This window comes from Platalea leucorodia, assembly GCF_965183815.1.
Source record: "Platalea leucorodia genome assembly, chromosome: 3".
Lineage (NCBI taxonomy): Eukaryota > Metazoa > Chordata > Aves > Pelecaniformes > Threskiornithidae > Platalea > Platalea leucorodia.
Genome location: NC_138825.1, coordinates 125,932,339 through 125,958,254, shown reverse-complemented (window position 1 = coordinate 125,958,254; position 25,916 = coordinate 125,932,339). Strand labels below are relative to the sequence as shown.

General features: G+C 43.0%; 1 protein-coding gene across 4 annotated transcripts in view; it reads right to left on the bottom strand.

Annotated features, from left to right (window-relative positions):
• INTS9 (integrator complex subunit 9) overlaps positions 1-25,916 on the bottom strand; it is a 73,271-nt gene that overhangs the window by 12,919 nt on the left and 34,436 nt on the right. For all 4 annotated transcript variants that reach the window (XR_014227659.1, XM_082306859.1, XM_082306860.1 and 1 more), the window contains 5 exons: positions 25,054-25,234; positions 22,531-22,591; positions 12,623-12,794; positions 7,131-7,255; positions 5,505-5,672 (listed from right to left, as the gene is read on the bottom strand). Coding sequence is in view for 3 of the 4 variants with exons in the window: in XM_082306859.1 (XP_082162985.1) it covers positions 5,505-5,672; positions 7,131-7,255; positions 12,623-12,794; positions 22,531-22,591; positions 25,054-25,234 (707 nt within the window). In the remaining variant the exon portion in view is untranslated. The remainder of the gene's footprint in view (positions 1-5,504; positions 5,673-7,130; positions 7,256-12,622; positions 12,795-22,530; positions 22,592-25,053; positions 25,235-25,916) is intronic.

The window sequence follows — 25,916 nt, the reverse complement described above, 5'->3', positions numbered from 1 at the left end:
CAAGAGGACAGTGGAAGCCAGAACCAGCAGAAGCAGAAATCAGCCTCCAACTTGAATGAAAAATGATAGGTAGGGGAAGCAAGGACGTGAAATATCTTCAAAGTAAAGGCAAGCAGCTTACAGATGCATAAGATGAGTCATTTGAAAGACATGAAAAGCTCGACAATCAAAATACTCAAAATACAGTAACCAGTTTATGGGTCAGAATGTCAAGTCAAAATGTAATGTTGTGGAAGCTGATCGGGAAAAGAGAGGCGAGCGCCTGGCTAGAAAAGAGTGTTATCTTCCAGCCAGCCATCAAAAACGAAGGAGAAACAAACCTAGATATTAATGTGGGGAGGCAAAGGCAGGCTGGGGGCAGAAAAGCAGATCCAAGTTTCATTGATCTAAATAGGACAACCTGCAGATGAGAGCAACCAGAGGAAAGGTACGGCAAAAACAAAACAAAAGCAAAGGAAATGAGGGATAACACGTTCAAAGCGCACAAAAGATGGGAGGAGGGAGGAAAATTCTCTGCAGAAGCAATGGGAGGCTGAACGGTCAGGAGAGAAGAAACATGGGAGTGAGGTGGGAGACGTTTTTAAGAAGAAAGGAACGGCTGATTGCATGGAACAGCGATGATGTAAATCAGGAAGATGGCAGACTACAGTGGTTCTGGCTTTGTCTAAGAAAAGACTGGTAAAAGCTGAGACACGACTAGTTTTGATGGAATGTCAAAAGGTGAAGTCAAACGCGGAGAGGGCCTGTGCTAGAACGAGGGAGGGACTCCAGGCAATTTTACAGACGGTGGATTCAGTGAGCTTGGAGCTGAAGGGAGGAATGACAGCAGCAGAAGCAAGCAGGATGGTTATATTTCATTTACTTTATGGTAAGTGAGGGCACGGCATCTTTATACCAGGGGGAACAGTCAGAGGAAAAGGAATGGAGAGGTCAGGAGATTGGATAATGTGGGGTCACCAAAATAAGTCGAGGGCTAGAAGAAAGCCAGAAATCCAACTCTTTAGTCCCTGAAAAATGGAAGGAAGTTGGAGAGGTAAGATGAAAGCCATGTTTTGCCTTTCTTTCTCTCAAAAAGGAATTGGCAAGATCCTATGTGGAAAGAGAAGTCAAAATAAGAAAAGGGGAGGGTGGAGTGAAAGCTATATAATTATAATGGACTGCCAAGTGGCTGTTTTCCTAATTCTTCTCTGCAGTAGTTCCTTATAATCTCACCTCACGTCGGGCCGTGGATTGTACATTCACACTCTCCTGTACTGGCCTGTGTCCTGAAGAACTTGCAAACAGAGTATCTTAAAAACACACAGCCCTCACTGAAGTCAGTCTGCTGCTGAAACCAAGTGATCCGCACCATTGTTCAGCTGTAATTAAACTGGAGGCACATTATTTGCTCAAACGCTACTGTTTAATTTATCTGTTTGCTCCAGAAGGTGTTTTCCATTTTCCCATCGTTCTCCTGTGAACAGACAATGCCTAACCAATTTCCAGGAAGCAGTCTTTTTTTTAATTATTTTTTAAAGTGAAAGGCAGATGCCGAGAAGAACAAATTAGTTAAAGTGTAAAGGTTTCCACAATACCTCTGAGAGCCATTCCAGCCCGGTGCCTTGGGACTGTTAAAACCTCTCTCTAAACAAAGGCTGCTGTGAGTGTAAATCTCATTAACATACAACAGTCCTGCTTGACCTGCCTTTGCTCTTCGGTGAAGTGATTGAAATGTAGACAAGCTCCAGCAGTATCAGTAAATTTACATTAGTCTGACAGGCCAGAATCTGAATCACTGAAAGAGTTTTGGAAAGGAAATGTCACACTACTATACCGTCAGTCTGTATTGACTGAAACCATGCTGAGCCAACCATTCGGTTTTCAAAAGCTTTAAGAAATGAGACAGAAGTTTGAGCACATGTCCACTTCTGAGAAAGGACTGTGGATGCTAGGAGAGGGCCCTGATCAGGACTTCATTGAGGCAGACATTCTTTTATGAGACTTGTAGCTGTACTTTAGACCCAAGCCCTAGCCCTGGAGCAGATCTAGCAATTACTTTTTTACCTAGGGTGGATTTCATCATTCCATTTTTGCCTAACATGGTAAATAACAAGCCTTCACAAGGTTTGTTAGGAGATATAAAATACCCCTTCCAACTGCCACTTCAGTCTTCGCAGAACTGGTGGTAGCCCACATGAAACAAATGCCCTTTCCTTGCAGTACAGAAATTCCTATATATTTAGGCAGCATTAAAGAATCTTCCTGGATGAAACTACTGAAATGGGGACATTAAGCAGCAAATACTCTCCACCAGGGAGACTCATCTGTCATATCTGCAACCCTGTCTTGCACAACCCACCCAACAGAAGGGAAGTTACAGCCGTTTTTTTGCCACTACTGTGTAAACTCTGCCTGAAACCAACAGCCCATTTGCATCAGTCTCTCAAAACCAACATCCTAATGATCCTTCTGCACAATGGACAGACAGACAGGGTTCTTCTGATCCCTCTGCACAATGGGACAGACAGACAGGGTTCTTCTGATTCCTCTACACAATGGGACAGACAGACAGGGGTCTTCTGCTGGAAGGGGGAATGAGGCAAGCCATGCAGATGGCACGTAAAAATTATTAGGGAGGTAAGGAGATAACATCATGCTTATTTAGGGCGTTAGCATCAAAGGAAATACAGGCCCCAGAAAAAGATAGTCTTTTCCTCCTTCTCCCATTTATTTGAAAACCAGACAACGATCCTTTGGGATTGACTGTTGTGACTGGTTACACAGAGTAGGAGAGATTACATAGTTAGACCTCTCAGCAGTTATCAGCTACGCTGCTAAGACTCAAAGACCAAAATCAGAGAGGGGGGGAGACAACGTGCCATCCCTCCCATGCCTTATCACCACTCTGCAGGTCAAGCTGGAAGCAAAAACTAGCCTCACACAGCGATGTGATGAAGACACGAGATTGTCCTCGGGAGACAGCCTGTGATCGCTACAAAGTTGGCACTGCTATTCCTCTAGCAAGTTCCCCGTGAAAAAGAATGAGCAACATCTCTTTCTGAGGATGATTTGCATATCTCAGTGCTGGGGAATGGCATTGTATTAACAGCCCTGAATCACAGCCTTGCTCTCAGAGGCAAGCACACAACCACTAATGGGTCTAACTCTCAATGAACCCCTTGAGGCAAGCAAACACTACCTCCCTGACACCCGTCGGGAAGGACAACAGCTTTCCTGAAAGTCTCAGGGATGATCTGGTTGACCTAATTTTTGTATCACATTAAAAAGTCTTTTCAGGAGCATCATTACATACCAAGTAGCTTTTTGCAACAAGTTGGTAAGTGCGGCTTTGGAACCAGGGAGAATACCTGGACATGGAAAATCACATCAGATGTTTCTACTCCCTGAGCACAGACAGCTTTGAAATCAGGACTCCTGTGTGAATATAATCTGATGTTACTTGTTAGAGGAAAAAAAAGGGCCATTTCTGTCAATATTCCTCTCTGTGCAGCTTTCTGCTCAAACTCTCCAAGTTAAAGTGAATGCAATACAAACCAGCTCTCATTTGCTATGCGCTTCTTTGATACCCATCCTCAGGTCGGTGAATACCACGTTGTCTACACTGCATCCTCCCTCCAGCATCCCAGCGGTTTTGGGAAGTGCTCTTATTTCTATGCACTGTTTTTACCTAGAGGTATAGGAAGAATCCATTCGCTTCAGTGACAGACAGCACCTAAAAACCACTGGAGATCTGCGTTTGAGAAATGGAGAGCATTTCCACATCAGTGGCTGCCAATGAGACTGAACCCACATGGCCTCTTGAGCCTCAAGCGTCAGGGATCTTGCTGCCAACAGCCAAGCAAACAAGAGAAACACTGACTTGTTTTCTGATGCGGTCTAACCCCATGAGCACGGCACTGCCTTCAGAGTCACAAGCTCTGCCAGGGAACTCTGCGGTCCTCAGTGTCCTTTCCTATGTGAGCTGCATTTTGTGTTTAGACTTGTGCTGATCACGCAGGAAGACTCTGACAGAGCAAGAAACTTAACCCGCCACTCCCATGGACCAGCCTAGCTTTTAGACAACTCTCCCCCTTGATATCCACTTCAAAATGCATGAGGGTTGGTGAATATTCATCTGTAGCATTTGTGGTAATTTGCATTCTGTTTGCAGGGAAAGCTGGTATCCACCCTCTTCACAGGGCTGACAGAAGGGACAGGCTCACGTACAAAGGCTCACTTACACCCTCACAGTTTAGGGGAAAACCCAAAGCTTCACTGGAAGTGAAATAATAGGTAAGCCATGTGCTGGCTCTCTGCCCTCAGAATGTAAGATTTGTTTTGGCCACGCTGGTGAATGGAAGCCACGTTTTACTAGTCTTAGGTGTAATAGGATTCAATAAATATGCAAATTTCCAAAACAATTAAATATACATGCCATGATGGAGTTGCATCCAAGTATCTTTTCTAATTAAAAAATCCCTCCTTGTCTCTGGCAGTCCTCTAACCAGTGGGCTGGGCAGGCTCCTAACAGAACTGATGTACAAAGTAGACACATGCGAAATGGTAGGAATGGGTTTTGTGGACTGGCTGAGGGATTTTCTTACACGGGTACCAGCTCTGTACTTCATGTTTGGCTTAACTAAGGGTACTTCCTCCCTCTGCTCTCTGATGAAAAGCAGACTCACATATTCAACAGTTTCCAAAGGTCAGTAACGCCTGCTCGTAAAAAGCTACTGTCACCTTTGATCCAAGGACACATTTGTGCTGATTGGATTGTCAAAAAAATATTTTAAGATCATGTCTGTTAAAATATGGGTCACCCTTTGTATTATGGGTACATTTATATTTGATTTATGGGGTTAATAAATTATTAATAGATGTTGCAGGCATAAGTAGTCCACATTATAGATGGCTACAAGCAACCCATTAACCTGTTGGACTTCAGCAGTCTGTAGGAATTAACCATTTATTGAAACTGTTGTAACACAAATGAGCCATTTCACTACTATGCCTTTAACATATGACTGAATATTGCTCCTCAAGGGAAAGGGTATTTCTCATGGCAGGTACGGCTGGGGAAGGAGAAAGACAACTCCTGGCTACTAACTCCCAGATTCTTTGGATCCTTTCCAGGGCCCTGGGCCACTGATTCAAACTGCAGTGCCTCAACTTACTCATATTTAAACTGGAGATGACTGGCTTGCCTCACAGGTGGCTAGCAGAGATTGCCCTTCATTCTGTATTTTGAGACGCAATATATCCTTGCAAAGGACCATTAACCTGAACGTATTTTTTGCTTGCCCACAATGTTTTTTGCAATTCCCATTAGTTTACGCAGTGAAATTCTCTCTCAGAAATGCTTCTTTCTTAGCCCTCCATTTGACAGAAAGTGCTTTACATGCTCATAGTCAACAGTAAATCACAGCCACAAGATATCTTTAGCCAAAGGGGCTACTGAAGCAGTAGCTTGAATTTGGCTATATGATCAAGAAGCCACCATCTTTTTCCCCACTTTTGTTACTCACTTCTGGCATGATTTCGATCTTCTCGTAGCGCCGCTTGTACGGAAGCGTCAGCACCTCTGCTCTGCGGTAGGACATTGGCGGAGGCTGGCAGTCTATCATCAGATCTGTGCGATGAGACTGGGTGGGTGGTGGCTGAGTGTACTGCTCCGGGCAAACTACGTGGAGGGGCTGGAAAAGAAGAGTGGTGACTTACAAAAATGTTTGGTTTATTCTGTGCGCTGCCCTACATCAGTAATCATTGCCATAAGGAGGTTTGCAGACTGTTGTTAGCATGCTAATTTATTTGTATGAAAACAACATCCAAAAGATGCAATCCAGAAGATCCAGTCAGCATTGGAACAAACTGTTCAAGGAGCAGGCAGTCTTTGCTTTGTATACAGCAGTGTTGAGAGTAACAAGGCCTAAATTTGTGTCTTTAATCCCCACTTCAATATCAGCAGTCATGTTAGCTGCCATAAGGAGAGAAAAAAGAAGGATATTCGATAGCTTTTTCTTCCAAATCCTTGTCATCGAAATTGGAAGCAAATGACAGTAGCGGTGGAGACCATCACAAAATGGCACGGAGTGAGGCAGATGTATCAATATGCAAGGCTGCAAAAACATTAGCAAAATAAGCAACTCTGAGTTTTCATGGCCTGTCAGCAATATATTAACAAAGCATAAACAGGCTGGTTGCCACGAGGATCACTGCAGGATTTAAGGAAGCCAAAGGAGAAGACAATGTTTCTGGAAATTGTTTGGGAAACAGCGTTATACTTCAGTAGTAACATGGAAGAAGATGCTTGTCAGAAAAACAGGCAATGGCAATTGCTATCAGGTGTGCAGTGACAAGCCAGGCCACAGAACAATGAGATAAAATGATCCAGACATTGTGAAGAGGCTTCGAAGAATATGTGGGTTTGTGTTCAACAAGTTCAACATATAACAAAGGGAAAAGCTCAGCCAGGAAAACTGGGTATTATTTTAATTATGTCCTGAGTCAGAAAGCAGATTTCAGCAGAAACAAATTGGATGGACAAGGAGAGGCCACTAAAGCCAAAGAGTCAAGGCGGGAAAGCAGAGACTACGTGAACACTCTGGCCTTCTTCCTAGACAGAAGTCATCTAGATTTTGCAAATGGAGTAAGGAAAGTGGTGGGTTTGGAAGAAACGTGAGAGTGAAACTCCAGAACAGCAGTGCCAGGACCAAAGCAAGTATCAACTGCAAGATAAAGAGCAGAGGTGGTGGTTAAGGCTGAGGGTGCTGAGGATACTCAGCACTTGGTATCCTTTACATTAAGACTGTATTAGACACAGCCAGGCTTATTCATACAAACAAGAAAAAGAATAAAGGGAAAAGTTATGATGACTATGTATACCTAAAAAGGAGGAAAGGAATCTACACACCATTTGCTCTGTGCTCTAAGCTTTTAGGGATCTTCCAGCCACTCTGTGCAGAGATGGGCAGTCATGCCGTGTTCATTTTGGAGCAGGATGATAAAGGAGAGCTCAATGCTCTCTCAGGGAAAAAAAGGATCTGGGTGTTGTCTTGATTTTGCTATTGTTTAATGTAACAGTTGTTCACAATTGACCTATTTCTTTCAGGTGTGTGAAGAAACATAAGAAAAGGCAAGAGAAAATGAATTACCTGGACTTCTTTGAGTAATTTAGACACCTGAATAAAATTCAGTCTTGTGTCAATGGGACAGTAAACACATTTCATCGCCAAAGGTTGATAAGGAGCCAGGGCATCCAGATAAGAGAAATCCGGTTCTGAAAAGAGAAATGTTGAAAACACTGAATGCCTATTAAGAACAAAGATGGCCCAATTCCTCTCTGATTCCCCATTCTAGTCTAGACAAGCTGTTGTTCAGCAATGTTAATTCTGTTACAGATTTCTCTTCCCTTCTTCCTTCCCCCACCCGTTATTTTCAGTTAATGTGATGAAAATTATGCTCACAATTAGTCTTACCTTAATCAAGCAACAGAGCAATACTATTTCATTTGAACACATTATTGCATGATTTTTATAACAAATTTAATCAAGACAAAAACATCACCTCTTATTTTTAATCAAATCCTGTAAAAGAAGGCAAGATGTATACATTCTGGGTATCGTAAGGTAACCCAAATGTCAGCTTGTTTTTCACTGTGACAAAAATGCAGCATAAAGATCGTATCTTGATAAACGTGTACCAATGTCCTCTGCTGCGGACACACTGCCTCCCAACTCCTCTTTTTCATTACAGTATATGTACGTACTTTTTTTTAATCTAAATGCCAGGTTTAGACTGGTGGAAAAACAAAGGTCCAAGTTTTAATATAACCCAAGAGGACCTGGAGGGAGCCCTCCAGTTGAAGGGACAGGCAATTGGGCTTTTTACAGTTACGCCAGCAGAGCAGTTCTAGTTCAGGCCAGTATGAACTGAAGGTTGCTTGCGGTAGGGGCTATCCAGAAGGAGAGACGGGCTGCGATAACTTTATTAGCTGATATCTTTATTAGACCTAGCGAGTCTCAACTTCCCTTTCTACTCTTACTATTGACTTTTAAAAATCAGATTACAGGTTGGCCAGGGAAAAGTCATGCACCGAATGGGCTTTTACTCACACAGAGAGTAATAAAACACTGAGAATGCTACAGAAAAATGCTATTTTTTTGGTGAATGAAAAACGTAGGTCTCATAGGTGACACAGTGTAGGATACATGTAGCCACTTGATTCTGGGGGCCACCAACTAATGATGTGGAAAAGCTTATGCCATCACTATCTACCTGATAATTGTGGGATAGATCGCATAACGGGAATGCTAGAGAAACTGGTATTAGTTTGGTAAGTACAGAATGAGAAAAAGAGAAGGGGATGCATGAAAGACTTATCTGCTAGGCTATTCGGAACCACAGGGCCTCAAAGGACAACCTGCAGAGTGAAGTGCAGCTGCAAATCACCAAGCCTTGCTAGAAAACAGCACGAGGTATTCCTCTGGTATCTGCTCAGGCTGTGTAGAAGGATGAACTTAAAGGAAACTTAAATACAGAGACTTCAGTCTAGACTTAGACAGCCATCTTCTATGTTCTGCATCACCCTGAGGAGAGCACCGGCTGGATTTCTCATGTAGACAGCAAGAAAAAAATGTCCTTAAAACTTTACCACAGGAAGTTCAGCACCCAGCATGGCATCCAACATTCAATATTGGGCCTCATTCTACTGATAAAGACAAGTTAATTGCTAGCCTAAAAATCTGCCGCTGGCTAAGTACCAGTGATCATGATGTGGTTATATTTACCCTGTGAGAACAGAACATGGCATCAGCCACTGATACATATGTTTGGAACTGTCAAAGGGATAATTTTCCCAAGTTTAAAGCAATTGTCAGAATAACTGCCTGGGAACATCAAAGTGAGAAATATTAACAAAAAATGATAGTTGTACAAGAACATCTTACTAGACATCCAAAAAGCCATGAATCCACAAACATGGAATAAAAATTATACTGGGCAAAAAGCCATGCTAGTTAAAAGCAGATGTGTTAGTGGCAATGAAACAAAGCCTAAAAATATCGATGTAAAAAATGGGAGTTAATGGCAGTTAAGTTTAATAGCAACAAATAGAAGTTTAAAAATAAGAACACTGAGAGGGTAGCTAGTTGAAGAATGATCAGTGGTCAATTAGGGTTAAATCAGAAGACATTTTAAAACTCTTTGGGGATAAGGAGAAAACTTCAGTCAGGCACAGGTCCTCTGCTAGAGATGTACAATGAAATTGCAAATCGTAAGTTTAAAAAGTTATCAGAAGAGAGCTTTTCCATCCCATCTGGCATTGTGGATGACACCGAGATTTGACTGCTTGTATCTGAGAATGCCATGAGGCAGCACCTACTCAGACTAAATATTTTTGAATCAGTAGGCTTGGATAATCCACAAACGTGGATTTTTTGATCTAAGACTCCAAAATGGCATCTGGTCTCTAGTCTCTCTGAACAACTGATAAGAATGTAAGTAGCCTTGGAAAAGCGAGACGTTCTAATGAAGGAATTCTAACACAGGACTCTGAGGATTTAGACATGTGAAAACCGTAACTTGAGCTAGTCTCACGGTGAACTCCTGTGACATACAGCAATAGCTGTTTTGGAACCACCAAAAAACCAGAAGTCACCTGTCCGATGGAAGACAGTGCCTGTCAAGGACACGTATTGACTTTTTCTGACAGATTTACAGGTCTTTAGCTTTTCTGCTAAGACATCTGATTTACTACTGTGTGACAACGAGTTATAAAATCTTCCACTGCACAGCACTGATTTGGCATGCATGAGCTCTTTTTAAGATCTCCTCGGGAGTTAGTTTTTAAAGCATTGTTGTTATCGGAGAGAGAGGAAGAAGCGGACTTCTTTCTACCATGTTTTCTTCTACAATTTCTTTGTGGCTTAGTGGTATTCAATATTTTTAATCAATAATCTATTCAATACTGCTTCAGCAGTAACATTTGCAGATGACACTGAGCGCTACAGCTCGCTCACAGCTGGTGTCTTGCCTAGTGGCTGCAGCTGCTGCGTTAGTCTATATTCTCTCATAGTTGTTTTTTACATTACAAATTGGAAAGGTGGAGACTACCTAGCTCCTGTGGACTGAACAAGCAGTGTCATCATTAACAATACTGCATGGCCTGTAGTTTAAAGGTCCTAATTACTAGAAACTAGGAGTCTTTCACAGGAGAAGCTAGAACATCATCTACTATCACACACTGCTTCAATGGACCACATTTTTTTCATGACTACAGGAGATTTTATCTTAAAACAGCAGCTAGATAATTAAATAATAAAAATCCTGGGCATCAATGGAGGTGCTTCAGCTTCCACTGGAGTTACTAAGAACAGAGGAATTTAATCTGCTAGGAATTTCTGTAGACATAGATGTCTCTGTTCCAGCTGAGTCATAAGGAAGCAGGAACACCCCGCCGAGTGGATCTGCCTCCAGACAGAGACAGAAACTGCAGTCCAAAAGCCACGGATAGATCAATTTAGGAAACAACCCACCACAAGTGCCTGGAAACACTGTGCGCTCCAAGGTCACCACCACCAAAGCAGATCTCAACTGGAGTTTCATTTGAAGTATAAACCGGGAATGAATCTCGAAGATCATGACCCAATGTACCCACAGGTTGTTACGGCCGCCATTCAGATGCCTTAACAACTTGCCAGGGCCACGATCTAACAGAAGTCTGCTCTTTTTCCTCCCTTCACGGAACGATTACATTTTAATACTGAAAGGTCAATTACCTCTCCCTACAAGAAGGCACAGAGTAAGAGTTCTTGCCATTAAAGGCCAGTTTCTGACACCCTCGCTGATGGTGGGTAGCACATTCAGAACATGATTAAGGCCACCGGTTTCCTCTGCACAACCCAGCAGAGGGTGTACACGCTCTGCTTTTAATTGAAGTCCCAGCTGGAGCAGAATTCACTATTTCCAAGATAACGCATATCTATATTGCATTTTTTACTAATTGCTGTAATTATGGCATATCTCCTGAAACTACCTCAACGGGCAGGAGAGATGGGTATGGTAACAGCTATGACGTTAGTGCTGTGGTACCATGAACCATTTCCCAGCACAAACACAGTCTGGATTTAAGTGTCTCACCTGCTCAGCAGGAACCCCCTTGTATCTTCCCTCCCCTTGCAGTAGAGCTAATCACACACTTCTTTAAATCTCTCCAAACTGGTTTAACAGTATCATGATACTGTGACACTTTTTGGTACCAATATTGTGAAAGAATCAAAGGGACTTGCCCATCACTATGCTCAAGTCTATAGTCAAAAAAAACAAAGAAGGAAAGAAATAACCCTTTACCAGTCCTGTATGCTTTAGGAGGTTACGTGCTTTCCAGCAGTCCTACTCACTAAAAAGAGGAGGAAAATAAGCTTAACAGTGGGACTCCATCACGCCCTTGCTGTGGAAGTAGGTTTGATCAGTTACTCCGTGTTCTCCTCCCCATTTCTAATTACTTTGTTCTAGTCCAAAATCCACACCTTTTTTATCTGGCTAAGTTATATATAACACATCTCCCAATTATATCACAGCTCGTTATACACAAAACCAGTAGCAATGGCCTAAAGGATTATTTCCCTTCTCCGCTCTGAAGAGGGCCCACTGTAGGGTTCTGTTTGGACGACACATTGGGTATAAAGAGGAGGCACCTGGACAGAATGTCAGTTTGAGGGAAGGCCTTGAAGTATTTTTAAAGGAGATCAAACTCTGGAAACTTTGCTAGATTTCACAAAAGCTTCATCTTCTCTCTTAAATACTTTGTCTTGCTGTTAATGATTGGCATGGTCCCAGGATGCTGCTGCCCTGTGGATCTCAGACCATAGCTCATTCTGAGGTAGAGAGCGCTTGATTCATTAAATCCATTAAAAGTAGGGTCAGTGCTAGAAGCAGACTGGGAGAAGTGGAGGAACTTAAAAGACCTGTTGTGCCTCTGGCAGCCTGAGTCATTGAGAAAGGAAACAGCTCCCCAGGGTATTAGCTAGAGCTGTACCCTCAACTTCAGATATGAATGTGTCTGTCAGCCAAAAAGCGTCTGAAAAAAAAGCTCGTCCAAAAGGCAGCAATGGCACGGATCACAACTGCCAGGTCTGTATGGGGCGCACGCTTCTGAAACAGCAGAGATGGCGGAAACATCTTTAGAAACAGACTGTCTGGTTGCCTGAGGTTTTGATGAAAGGGCAGGAGAAAGGATGAGGAAAGGTTTGTGATTCCAAGGGAATATGGAGAAGAAGTGTTTCTCCTTTCTCACCAGCATCAATTAGGTCTTGCCTGGGTTTAACTTGCAGCCAGCTGCTTTTAATCCAAAAATTAATTTCCTGTAGGCATTTTACTGCTGTGCATAACAAAGATTTTCCTTACAAATGGCAGAAAGGGACTCTGCATGGCAGAGGTTAGCTCTGCAGGGCTAAAATGAATTAAATGGCACAATAATTACATTTGTCCCTACAGTCAGTCCTGGGGTCTTAATTTAGATGAGCTCCTACTGAAGTCAGAAACTTCTGCCCCAGAACAAATGAGTAAAGCCCCTAGGATGTAGCCACACTTAACCAGAGCGCACAACCGATGGTTAATTTGATAATGATAACTGCATTTTACTTACCTGTGAATATAACGGTGTTCAAGCTAGATTTTCCCCATAACTCCATGAAATGAACCACGTCCCCAAACCTAAGAGAAGGGTGTCCAGTAAACACAACACATGGCTGCTTGAAGTCATTGCTGAAGTCTCCGTGGATGCTGGGATAATGTTTCAATTTGTTTGTCTGAATGAGCTGAAATAAAAACAAAAATCCAGACATTACAAACTTTTCATGCCTCTGTGCTCTGTAGTTCGGTATGTTTATTTACATGAGATTATACTCTACAGTTTATTTCTAACTCTTCACAGAGTCCCTTCCTGCATATCCCCTAGATTTTCCAACAAATTTAGTTATGACTGTCCTAAATGTTATGAAAAGGAAGTCAGAGCATGGGGCCAGGTGCCTCCAAGTCCTTGCTCTCATTTCTTTGGTACCAGCAGTATGGTAACTGGGAGGAAACTCTGCAAACACGCCCTGCTTAGAGTTTCCTGGAGTGAGCAGAGCGCTCAGCTGCCAAATTCAAAATAAGCTACTTTTTCCTATTTGCCATGTCTACAAAGAGCTCCGGGCACTGATGTTTAACCTGGTTTTCTTGCATCACAGCAGTACCAGGCAATTTGGCCTTCAGCAGTGGGTTGCTGAGAGTTTCACTGGTGTAACGCATTCGCAGAAGTGAAGTCCTGTGAAAAAACACATGAAAGAACAGACTGCCCTTCCTTCGCTATCACCAAAACTAGTAATAACGATGAACTAAGAGCAATAAGAAATACCTGTCGCTAAAGCTGGCAAACAGAGTGTAACCAGCTATGCATGTGGGACAGATTTCTGTACGAAGATGGGGAAGTGTATTTATCAAGGCACTTTTTGAAGAAGAATTTTGCTTTATTTCTCCTGCCACTGTTTTCTAATCTGTAAAGCAAGGTTCAACTTAAAAAGCAATTTAATAGACTAGTCTGCTAAGCACTTCCAGGCAATATTTTGCAAGCATTTTCTTGGCAGGTATATGCTTCCATCCCCAGCCTGAAAATAACCATAAATACAGGTTTTTTTTAAAAATATGCAATTTAACACCACGAAATCACACACTGAACAACTAAGAACATTTTTGGAAATAACAGTGTGAAAGAGGGGAATGGTACTTCCTTCGTCAGCCAGTTTTTAAAGGAGGTGGGACTGTTCATCAAAGATCTCCCCATACACTGCTGTCTGCTGCCAGGCATTGCAACATTGCTCAAAATATAGAATTAACGTATGCAGGGTTCAGCAACACGCTTCTGCAGCTGTTGTGCTGGGGAACCCCAGACGATCATAGAATCATGGAATCGTTAATGTTGGAAAAGACCCTTAAGATCATCGAGTCCAACCGTTAACCCAGCACTGCCAAGGCCACCACTAAACCATGTCCCTCAGCACCACATCTCCCCGGCTTTTAAATCCCCCCAGGGATGGGGACTCAGCCCCTGCCCTGGGCAGCCTGGGCCAGGCCCTGACAGCCCTTTGGGGGAAGGAGTTTTTCCCAATACCCAACCCAACCCTGCCCTGGCGCAGCTTGAGGCCGTTCCCTCTCGTCCCATCGCTTGTTCCTGGGGAGCAGAGACCGACCCCCCCGGCTCCAGCCTCCTTTCAGGCCGTTGCAGAGAGCGATGAGGGCTCCCCTCAGCCTCCTCTTCTCCAGGCTGAGCCCCCCCAGCTCCCCCAGCCGCTCCTCCCCAGCCTTGTGCTCCAGCCCCTGCCCCAGCCTCGCTGCCCTGCTCTGGCCACGCTCCAGCCCCTCCATGGCCGCCTTGGGGTGCGGGGCCCAGCGCTGAGCACAGCACTCGAGGGGCGGCCTCCCCAGTGCCCAGCACAGGGGGACCATCACCTCCCTGCTCCTGCTGGCCACACCGTTCCTGACACAAGCCAGGATGCCCTGGGCCCTCTTGGCCACCTGGGCGCCCTGCTGGCTCGTGTCCAGCGGCTGTCGACCAGCACCCCCAGGCCCTTTCCCGCCGGGCAGCTCCCAGCCGCTCCTCCCCACGCCTGCAGCGGTGCCTGGGGTTGCTGTGCCCCCAGGGCAGGACCCGGCCCTGAGCCTCGGTGAATCTCATACAGTTGGCCCCCGATACCGCTAATTAGCAAACAGCACTCTCTTCCCTACGTGTCACAACATGATGTATGCATCATGCCTTTCCAGCAGAAAACCCTGCCACTCAGGACATTCCTCTTCATTGTAACATATTTGATTTTCAAAAGAGGAACTAATAAACAACATTATGATAAGCAACTCTCCTGGTCTCTCAAAGCTGTAATTCATCTTTCCAGATTCTCTTTTATTTGTTACTTTTTACCATGGTAGATCTAGCTCAAGATAGCATGCCTACATGGAAATGAACAGAAAGCTGAGAATTCTGATGCGTCTTTAAGCCTCTTATGCACAACAAAGCACTTCAGAACTTAAGGTTATTACACAATTAGGTTTAATTGAATTTAACATCACTGAACAAAAGTATCAACCCTGCTCAACTTCTAGCTGTCACCACCTAAAGATACGCTTTGGTGCTAGACCAGGCAATGTGCAGACTTACCCTCAACACCCTTTCAGTAACAGAAAGTTGGCTGCACAGAGGTGCCAATATTTATTTTTCTCCTTTGCTTCCTTAAGTTTGGTCTCCTCCAAGTTCCTAACAGCAAATATTTTGCTGTGATTTTGCATTTGACTTCCCACACGTCCTGTTTAAAACTGCTCTGCAATACCGGGATGGCTGGAACGGCATGGGATTGGGGTTTGATGGAAGATGGGAACTGTAGGTGGACACAGCCCGTTATTTCCACGTGGATCCTTGGGTCATGGAGGAAGCAGCTAGGACTGCACTTTCTGCAGCTTACTCAAAATATCAAATTCCTGTTTAATCTTCAAGAGGGAAATTTGAAACAAACATCCAATAACTGCTCTGGCAGTTAATATGCACTAAATCTTGAAAACATTTCTGCAATTAAGACTAGTAAAGGTTTCTGATTAACACATCTGGAGTGCAATATTTAGAATCTAAACTTAGCTTCAGTAATAAAAACTGCAGTTTAGCAGACAATGCGCAAAACAAATTCGATCCCATAAAATACTGGCACTTAAAAGACCGGGTAGGAAATGGCCCCATAAAGCTTTTTCCTTGTTTTTTTGAGGGAAGCCAAAAGCCTCAAAACTGAAGTTGCAAAAGCGGCTTCAGCTGGGTAAACTGGAAGACGGGGACAATTTCTATTTCAAATATTAAATGGGATATGTGACGCTCCAGGGCAAAACTTAGCAGATAGCTAAGTGAAAGACATTTCTACAGCTAGCATTTATGTCACACACTTCTGAATATCACAACTGTTCTTCCAGCACCCTGGTTCACAGGTTCCTTAGGATTATATATATATTTATATACAGAAGCATCCAAATCTTTGCTAAAATGTGAGAGCAGCACTCTATGTGCAAAAGCATTCTCAACAGCCTATTTCACTGCTATACCTATACAAATGTTCATTGTTTATAAACATAAAAGCTGTATTCTCTTCAAAACTTTATGGCAGCTTCAAATCCCTTCCTATTACTTTGAAGAAAGACACAGCATTTCTAATCCAGTTTTCAGGACCTTGGGTTTTGTGTGTGTCACTCTTTTTCATTTTTTTTAATTTTATTTCCAGCAACAAAACATCTCGCGTAACGCTGGGGTGCACTGCTTCTCACTGGGGTGCTAACTCAGGAGGGGTAAGGGACACACGTTGATTCCTCAGCACCATGTCCTGAGGTGTGGTGATTTCTTTTTTATCATCTTTTTTTTTTTTTTTTATCTTGGAAGATCTTTTATGATAAGTCTGCCGAAGCTCCATACCTTACCTCACAATCTCTGCTTCTCGCAGCTGGACATGGCAGGGGTGAAAGGCTACAAAAGCAAGTTCAGAGGCATTCTACTCACTCCAGTGATAAAGCAGCTGGCAGATTTTAGTGTCTAGAGCAAAGTCTTTTCTAATTACCCAATCAAAAATATATGGAGCTGAACTTGCAAAACAGGTCCAACGAAATTTCACAAATCATTAAGGGGACTAAATTTGTAATGATTTATACAGGTCTTTTATATCTACAGATGAGATGGGTTGTATAAGCACAACAGTCATTACTGTGTCATGTGGAGATCTCCAGCCTGCACCAAGCCTGGGCCAAAACCAATGCCTGGCATTTAGCCAACCAATATTTTCAAAATGGGACTGATTTCTGGAAACCAGAAGCAACATTCAGAGCATCTTTCTTCAGAAAGAACCATCATTGACTGAAAGCTTAAGAGAGAGAGGATGGTAAAGTACTGAACCGAGACTAAGGAGAGCCGTGTTCTTTTTAAATCCCACATGGTTATGCTTCCCTTTAAAGCGGTAGACTTGATTTACAGGGTCAGCAACTGCTGCTATAAACAGGATAAATCTCCAGAGCCTTTGTGTACCTTTTACTGAAGGGAGCGAAAACACACTGCTATTTACTCCGTGTACGTTTGTGTGCGTGTGTTCTGTATCCAGAATTGTGAACAGATGTGGTTCTTATCAGTGAATGAGTGATGCATTTACTACTTCGCCTCCCTCACTCCCTTCATAAGACTGACACTAAGAGGGGTCTAATTCTATATAAGACAAAACATAATACTATGCAATCAGCTGGTTCCAGGCATTTATTGCTTTGAATGTGTTACGCAGGAACTGGTATCTGGAGGAGGGAAGCAAAGATGAAGAAGACAAATGCTGGCATGTAAGACCACAGAATCAATATTCCTCCCACCCTGGCTATTTTCAGGCAGAAAAAGAGGCTTTTCCTAGCCATTTCTCTTAGATGTTGCTAACAGAATCCTTAATAAGAGGACAGCAAATCCAAATTCTTCTTCCACTAGCAAATACTGATCAATATAAATTACCTCTCAAATTTTGCTGTTGCAGACATTTAGAGAAGCCTGGATTCGCTCATCTTATAGCCTGAAATTGTCTGTGTAAAGATCAAGCAGAAAGGAAAAGGAGCGAAAGCTTCTCATTTTGCCTTGCTACAATTCAACTATTCATTTATAACGCCTCTGGCTCCACAAAAGGCATGGTGCAGAGTGTACAATCCACGGTTCCCGCTGAAATGGCTGGGGAGATGGCCGATTCCTCTGCTGGGGCTGCGTTAGGATGGGACATGCCCATGCGCTCAAGGAGTTTGGTAAAACACCACAAGTTGGTTCTGGGATACCAGAATAACATTTCTAAACAAAACAAATTACTGATTTATGCGCCACAGCATTTCAGCTGGGCATTGTGAAGCCTAAATCTAAGCCTATTTAGACAGTTGATCCTAGAATATAACTGATACAGTGCCTTGGAAGTGAAAGCCAGCGCCTCCCTTGGCCAGCCTGCTGTATTCACAAACATTTGGAAACTCCAGTTTTTAACTTTGCAGAAGTTGCCAGCGTTACGTCAGTTCGAGCTCCTTCTCCTCTCTCCCCCATCACGATAAGTGCTGGTGAAAAACTGAATCACTGCTTTTGTTTAAGCGTCGGGGAGAGCCACCCACAGAGCGATCCATCCCTTCCCTAACTGTTTCTCCACTCACTTCCCCAGTTTTCCTCCTGAGAAATCGCTGGCTGGAATGTACAGCAGTCCTGCTCCAGATCCTGACTCCCTCCGACAGAGTCACAGCAACTCTTACCCCAGCGATCGCAGAGAAATGCCTTGAAAAAGAAGCTCTTTGAGCCTGTGCACTGCTAAAAGGCTGCAGATGAGACTTCAAAAGCTTGTGCAAGAATCTGGACACTCCATTCATTTTAACTTTAGCAGGAATTGATGTCCAAATCCATCCCTACAAGCCTGAAGCACAGAACCCACATTCCTTGCTCATAACAGAGGGAAAGTATATTCCCTGTTCACTGGGACTGGACGTTAGGAAACAAATTACCACCCCAAAGCACAATAAATTGTACGCGGTGATTGTGCGAGAGGAGATATGATGCACACCTACTACTACATTAAAGCAGAAGTAACAAGGAGGGAGTAGAAGTGTTTTGGGTTCTCTGCAGAGCTGAACAGCGTGTCTGGTTTTATTCAGCACAGCAGAACAAGGAATGAGTTCAAAACAGGCACCATAAATCATAAGCCTGGATAATTTCCGTGCAAAGAGAATGAAAAAGCTTCAAACAACTTACTATAGAGAGTAAGACAAAATAAAAATAATAATTGTAGAGAAGATGAAGATACTTTTTTTTATCCTCTTGTAACAATAATGAAGGGATAGTTAAGTGAAATGCAAAATAGAACCATAGCTGATTAAAGGAAGCAACTGCTCTTTTATACTATGCATCAGGCACCGCTGGAACTCGTTGCTGCAAGAGACTACATCGACAATTTGGGGGATTTTTTTCCTTGTTTGTTTTTAAATCTTGCTGTTTATACAGATAACAGGAACATCGAATTTCAGGACCAGACAGCATGCTGGGCTGGACTTGTTCCGTAGATAATTGGAAGCTTATTTCCTGGCCTGTCCCTTTCTGATGTATCATGCCAGGCATGTTATTAATGCTTGCTAATAACTAAGAGGCATGTCTCAGTAATTCCCTATTTTCTTCCAACAATTGAGCAGCTAAGCACATCTTTCATGACGGGCAATTTCCATAGAGTTTACATTGCAGAAGCCTCCCATTACTTTGAAAAAAGTAAGGCAATTCTCCACTAACAACCTATCCAATAGAAATGATCATTCACTGTCTGTTTCTGATACTCATTAAAAATTCCCTTAAGCGCTAATAAGCAGAGCTCCTGAGCGTGAGGTTGTGGAGTCACAGGTTTAGAAAGAGAGTGTTTACCTAAGACAAAAAGGCTGGCTGCTGACTAAGGCTCCAACTTAGTAACTGGAAGCCTCAGGTCCAAGCCCTGGGTCCCTCCTAGGCTGATGGTATGGCCCTGGACAGGTTATTCAGGCCAGGTCTGTATTAAGACCATTTTACTTGGTAAAATTACACCAAAACATCATAGTAGCTGAGCCTACTGTGGATACTCTTTGCACAGGCATAACAGCGATTCCACCAGGGAATAAATAATATATTTGCCAAAGATAGTACTGAAAAGAGGTTATATAGATGTTTCACATTATATGAGTTACATATACAGTGTCAGCTGCAAGATTTTGCCCCCCCTTCTGTTTACACTGTTAGTTCCAACTCTCTATTTGATAGAAGAAAAAGAATCCCAGCTCCTCTCCCGTGCCTTAGAAACAGTATGACAGCATTCAACCATAACCAGCTGTAGGTACCACTCAAACTGGAATGCAGCCCAAGGCAGCTGAGAATTACAGGAGCAAAAGGATGACAGTAGCTGTCCCTCAGAGGACAGCGACAAGGAATCAAAGGCACGTGCTGAGCCCTGGGTACCTGACATGGACATCTTGGAGCTGTGCTGGGGAGCGTGGCTGGCTTACGTGTCAGTCACCTACAGAAATCTCAATAAAACCAAACTAAACCAAACCCTGCATCTTACAGAACAGAAAGGAGCAATCTGATCTGGTGTTCTCAAGTGTGTCTAAACTTCAGTGATTTATGACCTTAAGAAAAGCACTAAATGAAATAGCAGCCTCTGTCTTCCTTTGCCTGGGTATTACTTTGGTTTGATTTTGCTCTTAAGCCAGGCTTTTGAAAGAGTGTTGCTATATGCCTAGGGCCGCTGCCTCCCTCCACACAAACCGGTTTTGCAAAACAGCCAATACGTATCAGGAATTCGCAACGAAGAGACCCATTTAGTCCATCATGGGGTGGAGGTAGTGCAGGTTCCTCCACTTCCCAGTGTTCATACAGCAGCTGTAGGTGAACACCCAAACACGCACTCTTAGTTGTGTCAGATGACTTACTATGACGTGTAGTACTTACTTCAGATGGCAGCTGAGTGCTGAAATGCCTAAAGGCTACAGCCATTTCACAGTTTGGGAGCCGCAAGGATGTGCATACACGCTATATTGTGTCATTTAGCACATTTAAGGCAACCCTTAGGCAAAAATGTATGAAGCCTAAGAATGGTTCCTATCAACGATATCCATGGGTCTAGATAAAGCCATCTCATGACAACATGTCCCTAGCTTGGTGGGTCATAACGTGTATGATTTGGCCTTGTCAACCAAAGCCTGCACCTGCAACAGGCACGTTACTCCCTCCATGCACTGCATTTTGTCATAAAGAAACCGATGTTATCCACTGCTGTCAGTCCTTTCCTAGATAATTACCTTGATCCACGCATGAAGCACAGAGGAATGTCTCAACAGCTAAACAATAATTTGGCAAAATCTTGTTATCGACAGGCCTCTGGAGAATATAAAATGTCCTAAAAATTAGAGGACACAGTTATCACTCTGTAAACACAAAGACCCATCATATAAGATCGGTTAATTAATCCAGTCTTTGACAGCTGCATTTTTGGCTTCTCATTTTTGGAAGGGCTTTCACTTAAACCTGCCAGTTCCAGTGCATATTGTGAACTAAAATTTCGAAGCAAAGTCTTTGGTAGAATATAGGCTGTCAGTGAAACCAATGACACTGTGGATTAACAAGGACACCCCAGAAAGCAGAGATGCAGGGGAAATTAGAAAGGACAGACAGCAGCATGACTACAGAGTCTTGTACTCAGAGATCAGGCTTTGGAATTGATTTATCTGTGTGAATGAATTTTTTGGTTACAAAAAAGCGGTAAATAGGTGGCTTGCCCTGCAGTCTGCGTTATTCTTGGTAATGGGTTATACATAATTCACTACGTGTCCTGCTTGAAATGCATTCAAGCACCTGGAAAGAGTGAGGGCTTCTGGTCAGATCCTACTTCCAACAATGCCCTTGAAGCACCTACAGATGATAGACATGATGGGCAATGGCAATTTCCAGAACAAGTCCCTGGACAAGATATCTCAGAGGAAAAAAAACCCCAATGCCTGAAAAAGCATTTAATCTCTGGACTCTTAAACGTGCAATGACCACTCTGCACACCTCATCAAACAGTTTTGACCACAGGAACTAAAAGAGCCAGTTTTCTGAGACTGCCTGCCCCAAATGGCTCACTGTCTAACAGGAGTAGGATTTAGGTAAAATGATTTCTCAGTCCCATTTCTTCCTTTCCCAGCCTGCCTCTCATTTCCTTCAGTGGGAAATCTACCTGTTCCCAGTGGAGAAAGTAAAAGATTTCCTTTCTTGATATGTGAGATACCTCTGAAAGCATGAGTTATACCACATTTATTTAATATCTAGTTGGCTAAAACTTCCCCTCAAGTTATTATTTTGTTGCAGGGAAGATCCCCTCAACATATGTTGCAGGGAGATCCCCCCCAAAGATAGGAACTTGCTTCACTTGGATGCTAGCTCAAGTAATTTCATTTAAAATTGCCAATGACAGCACTCAGCGCTGCAAGCTTTAACTTTTTTATATCAAACCTCTCTTTCAAGATACCATTTCTCCTGCAGCAGACAACACGGTGCCTATTTCCACTAGGGAGGTAGGAGCTGGGATGATTAAGCGGTCTCTGATAACAGGCTCTTAGTTTTTACAGACTTTGAAATAAACTGCTTGGACAAAGGGAATATTCGTGGTTGCAGTCTGACAAGAGCAAATGTTCAGCTGTGTGTACACCAGATAGATAGCCTTCTGCGGGGGAAGAAGTAAAACAGGCAAGCATATGTAAGTTATATACTGAAATAAACATCACGATAATTTTTAGTTGAGGGAACACCATCATTCTTTCCTCCCCCACGCTCCCAAATTAATCACAGAAAGGAAAAGAAAAAAAAAAAAAACTTGTATGAATAATGACACAAAACTATTAAAGAGCTGTAGGAGCGTTCATCAGAAAAACAACCACCACACAGGACTATGTTCCAGAAACCCACTCACTCTGTGATCTTAGCGAACAGCAAGAAAATGGTTTACTTACTTCAGCATGGGGAAAAGGAGGTTCTGGAAGATATACCTTTGTTTGTTTGTTATGACACAACCTTTAAAAGAAAAGGAAAATAAGCTGGGTTAGAGAGCTGCGGAACAGCCTGCAGTGTCTGCTGCCATCTACTGTTAAACTTTTTCTGGAGAAAGCCATTTCTTATCTGTGGCATCAGGTGCAAAATCACCAATTTGTTTTGTTACTTCCAGTCTTTCCGCTTAGAGGACCAACACCTACAGGACACGACAACTCAGTCGTAGCGAGATCACTTAGAGAAAGTGCAAAACGGCTGAAGTAATATCCTACACACTATATAACAGACGTCCTTTGCTGTTGAAGACAAATCTGTAATTCAACATCCACATCATTTCATAGTCCGGGACCTCAGCTGTTTTTGCAAAGCCAAATCACCTGTCAACAGAAAAATTCCAATTGCCTCATCCCACTTCTCAGCAGTGACTTGGTCCTTTTGTTCGTTATAATCGAATTCCCCTATGCATTTTATTATTGCAGCCACAATGCTGGTAAACTGCCTCTCACCGTGGCATAATGCTCACTGTTACCTGCTGTTTTACATCAATCATTTATTATTAAAATATAAATATTGAAAGTTGTTGATCAGCTCTAGCCAGACTCCTGATTCATCCTGTTATAGAAGTTAAAAAAAGATATTTGTCAGAGGCCTGTGTGATGTTACAATTATCTGTAGTGACACTGTCCTGGTGGCTTTTTCTGGGAAACACTACCTGTCTCATACTTCTTCACTTTATTATAAAGCAATAAGCCTGGGTCAAACTAAATTTGATAAAGTCTAAGAGATACTAGGAGCAGGACATTTCTTTTAGCTGACTAAATAGTAGAACTGGAAGGCTGAAATCCCTGAATTTCAACCCCAGTTCTGACCCCAAGCCTCTATTTTACAGATGTTCAACCTCTGCCTCCATTTCTACCTAAGTACAACATTTACCTTACACATAAGTGTTTGGAGATTAGCTAATGTTGGTTTTGACTTTTGGATATAAGCCACAAAGTGTCTGAACACTTGGGTGTCTGAATTGTGCCAGCTAGACACCGCAGACAAAAGGACCCAACTGGCACAGGTATCAGTCCTGCTACTTTGACAGCAATACCTAACCCAAAGGATTACTACAACAAGAGCTACGCAGCTACCACTTCAGCTGCTACTGAAATGAAATCACCATGTAAGCACAAACCAAACAATTGCTTAATTATAAACTATATGAGCCAACACACCGTGATGAGTACACTGAAGTTTGGCCAGGACACCAAGCCTTGATTGTCATACTTTTACTGAAAGTAACGTGATTAAAATTCACCAGATTTCATTCCTCTTTACAATTCTCCCGAGGGATCAATTCACCTAAGATTTCCAGGACCTCTCTTTTCTTTCCTGAACTCCAGACTTAAAAAATCTGGAAGAAAGGAAGGAAAAGCTAACTTAAGTCTACTTAATAATCTAGAGCACCTCTCAGTTTGTAAGAATTTAGGACCAGTGACAAGTGGCTGGGTTCTCCCTTCCATGGCTCAGAATCACAGAATGGTTGAGGTTGGAAGGGACCTCTTGAGATCATCCAGTCCAACGCCCTGCTCAAGCATTCTCAGCTAGAGCAGGTCATCCTGGACTGCCTCCAGCTGGGTTTTAGTGTCTCCACAGATAGAGACTCCACAACCTCTCTGCACAACCTGTTCCAGTGTTTGACCACCCTCCCAGTAAGAAAGTGTTTCTTTTGTTCAGACGAAATGCCATGTGCTTTAATTTGTGCTTCTTGTTCTGTCCGTGGGCACTGCTGAGAAGAGTCTGGCTCCCTCATCCTCATTTCCTCCCATCAGGTACACACACTGATAAGATCCCCTCGAGCCTTCCGTTCTCCAGGCTGAAGAGTCCCAGCTCTCTCAGCCTCTCCTCATCCGAAAGATCATCTTTGTGGCCCTGTGCTGGCCTGACTCCAGTAAGCCCATATCCTTCTTGTACTGGGGAGCCCAGAACGAGACATGGCACTCTCCATGTAGCCTCACCAGTGCTGAGCAGAGAAGGATCACCTTCCCTGACCTGCTGGCAGTGCTCTGCCTAATGCAGCCCAGGATACTGGTGGCCTTTTTTTGCCACACAAATACATTGCTGGCTCAGCAAAATTAAGCCTGAAAAATCTTTTTTGCTTATACAGGGAGACCGTGGTATAGTTTTGGGGGCACTGGATAAGACGTGCAAGCAGGCACAGCCAAAATTCACTCAAGTCAGTACATCATTTAATCATAAGTGCAAGTACCAATAAGGACAGATTACTTGACTTTGCATGTTCTATAGGAAACGATGCTTCCCTAATTATAGAACATCTCCTTACACACGGACGCACACCCTTGTGACTCAAGAAACGTGTTCACAATTCTAATCAAGTATATATTAGAATATGTCAAGTAGGGATAACCTGCACATATCTATCTATTTACCATAGCTGAGTGTGTGAATTGAGGCTGATGAAGCGGCCCTTTAACACCTACCATTCAGCAAAGATCTGGGAGAACTCAAGGGAGCTGTTGGCAACAGGTGAGATGAAATAAAAAGGGACATTGGAGAGTCCGGCAGAGTCAATAAACTGATACAGGCACTCCAGCAGATCGTATATGACCCCAGAGGGGTAACAGGGAACCAGCACATTTCCTCCATTCCGGACAGTCATAGCTAAGGGAGAGAGAAAGTAAAAATCAATTAACAGGGTTCATATTTAAAGTTTTTAATAGAATTTCTTTAATCCAAATATTACATAAGGTATAGAGAGAAGCTATCCCATGAAATAGCAGAACAAATTATGCATATGAATTGGGAAGAACACTTCTAATTGTTAAATACATTTATTTACTGCCTTCTCCAGGCTTAGCGGAGCAAATGATTATACTCCATTAGCTGGGGGGCACGGAACAGACTGAGCACATGCAAAACTCCTGACACGAGAGGGCAGTCTTGCACTGGCACATGAGGATAAATGAGTGACACAAAACACCTTACCATCAAAATAAACCCTGCTCCATCTATTAGCTGCCCACCAGAGGGGAAGGACAACAGTTCGCAGGTCTCGGCTGAAAGCACTACGCATGGTAAGCTGTTCTGTACTCAGTTTTCAGTGCTCTAGATGAATGGCTGAAGATGTGGTCATTTCAAACAGGCCTAGAAGCTAGAAGGGGGTGGGAGAGTGTGTCTCCTTCTTAAAAACTCTAAATATTTCTGTCCTTTCAATGTAACAAGAACAATTTAAAACCTGTATGAATTGTAGACAACATGGGACTAGAGAAAAATGAGGAAAAGAAAAAAGAAAAATAGGTTTACTCTGTAATTCAGACAGATCTGAGTACAACAGCAAAAGCAA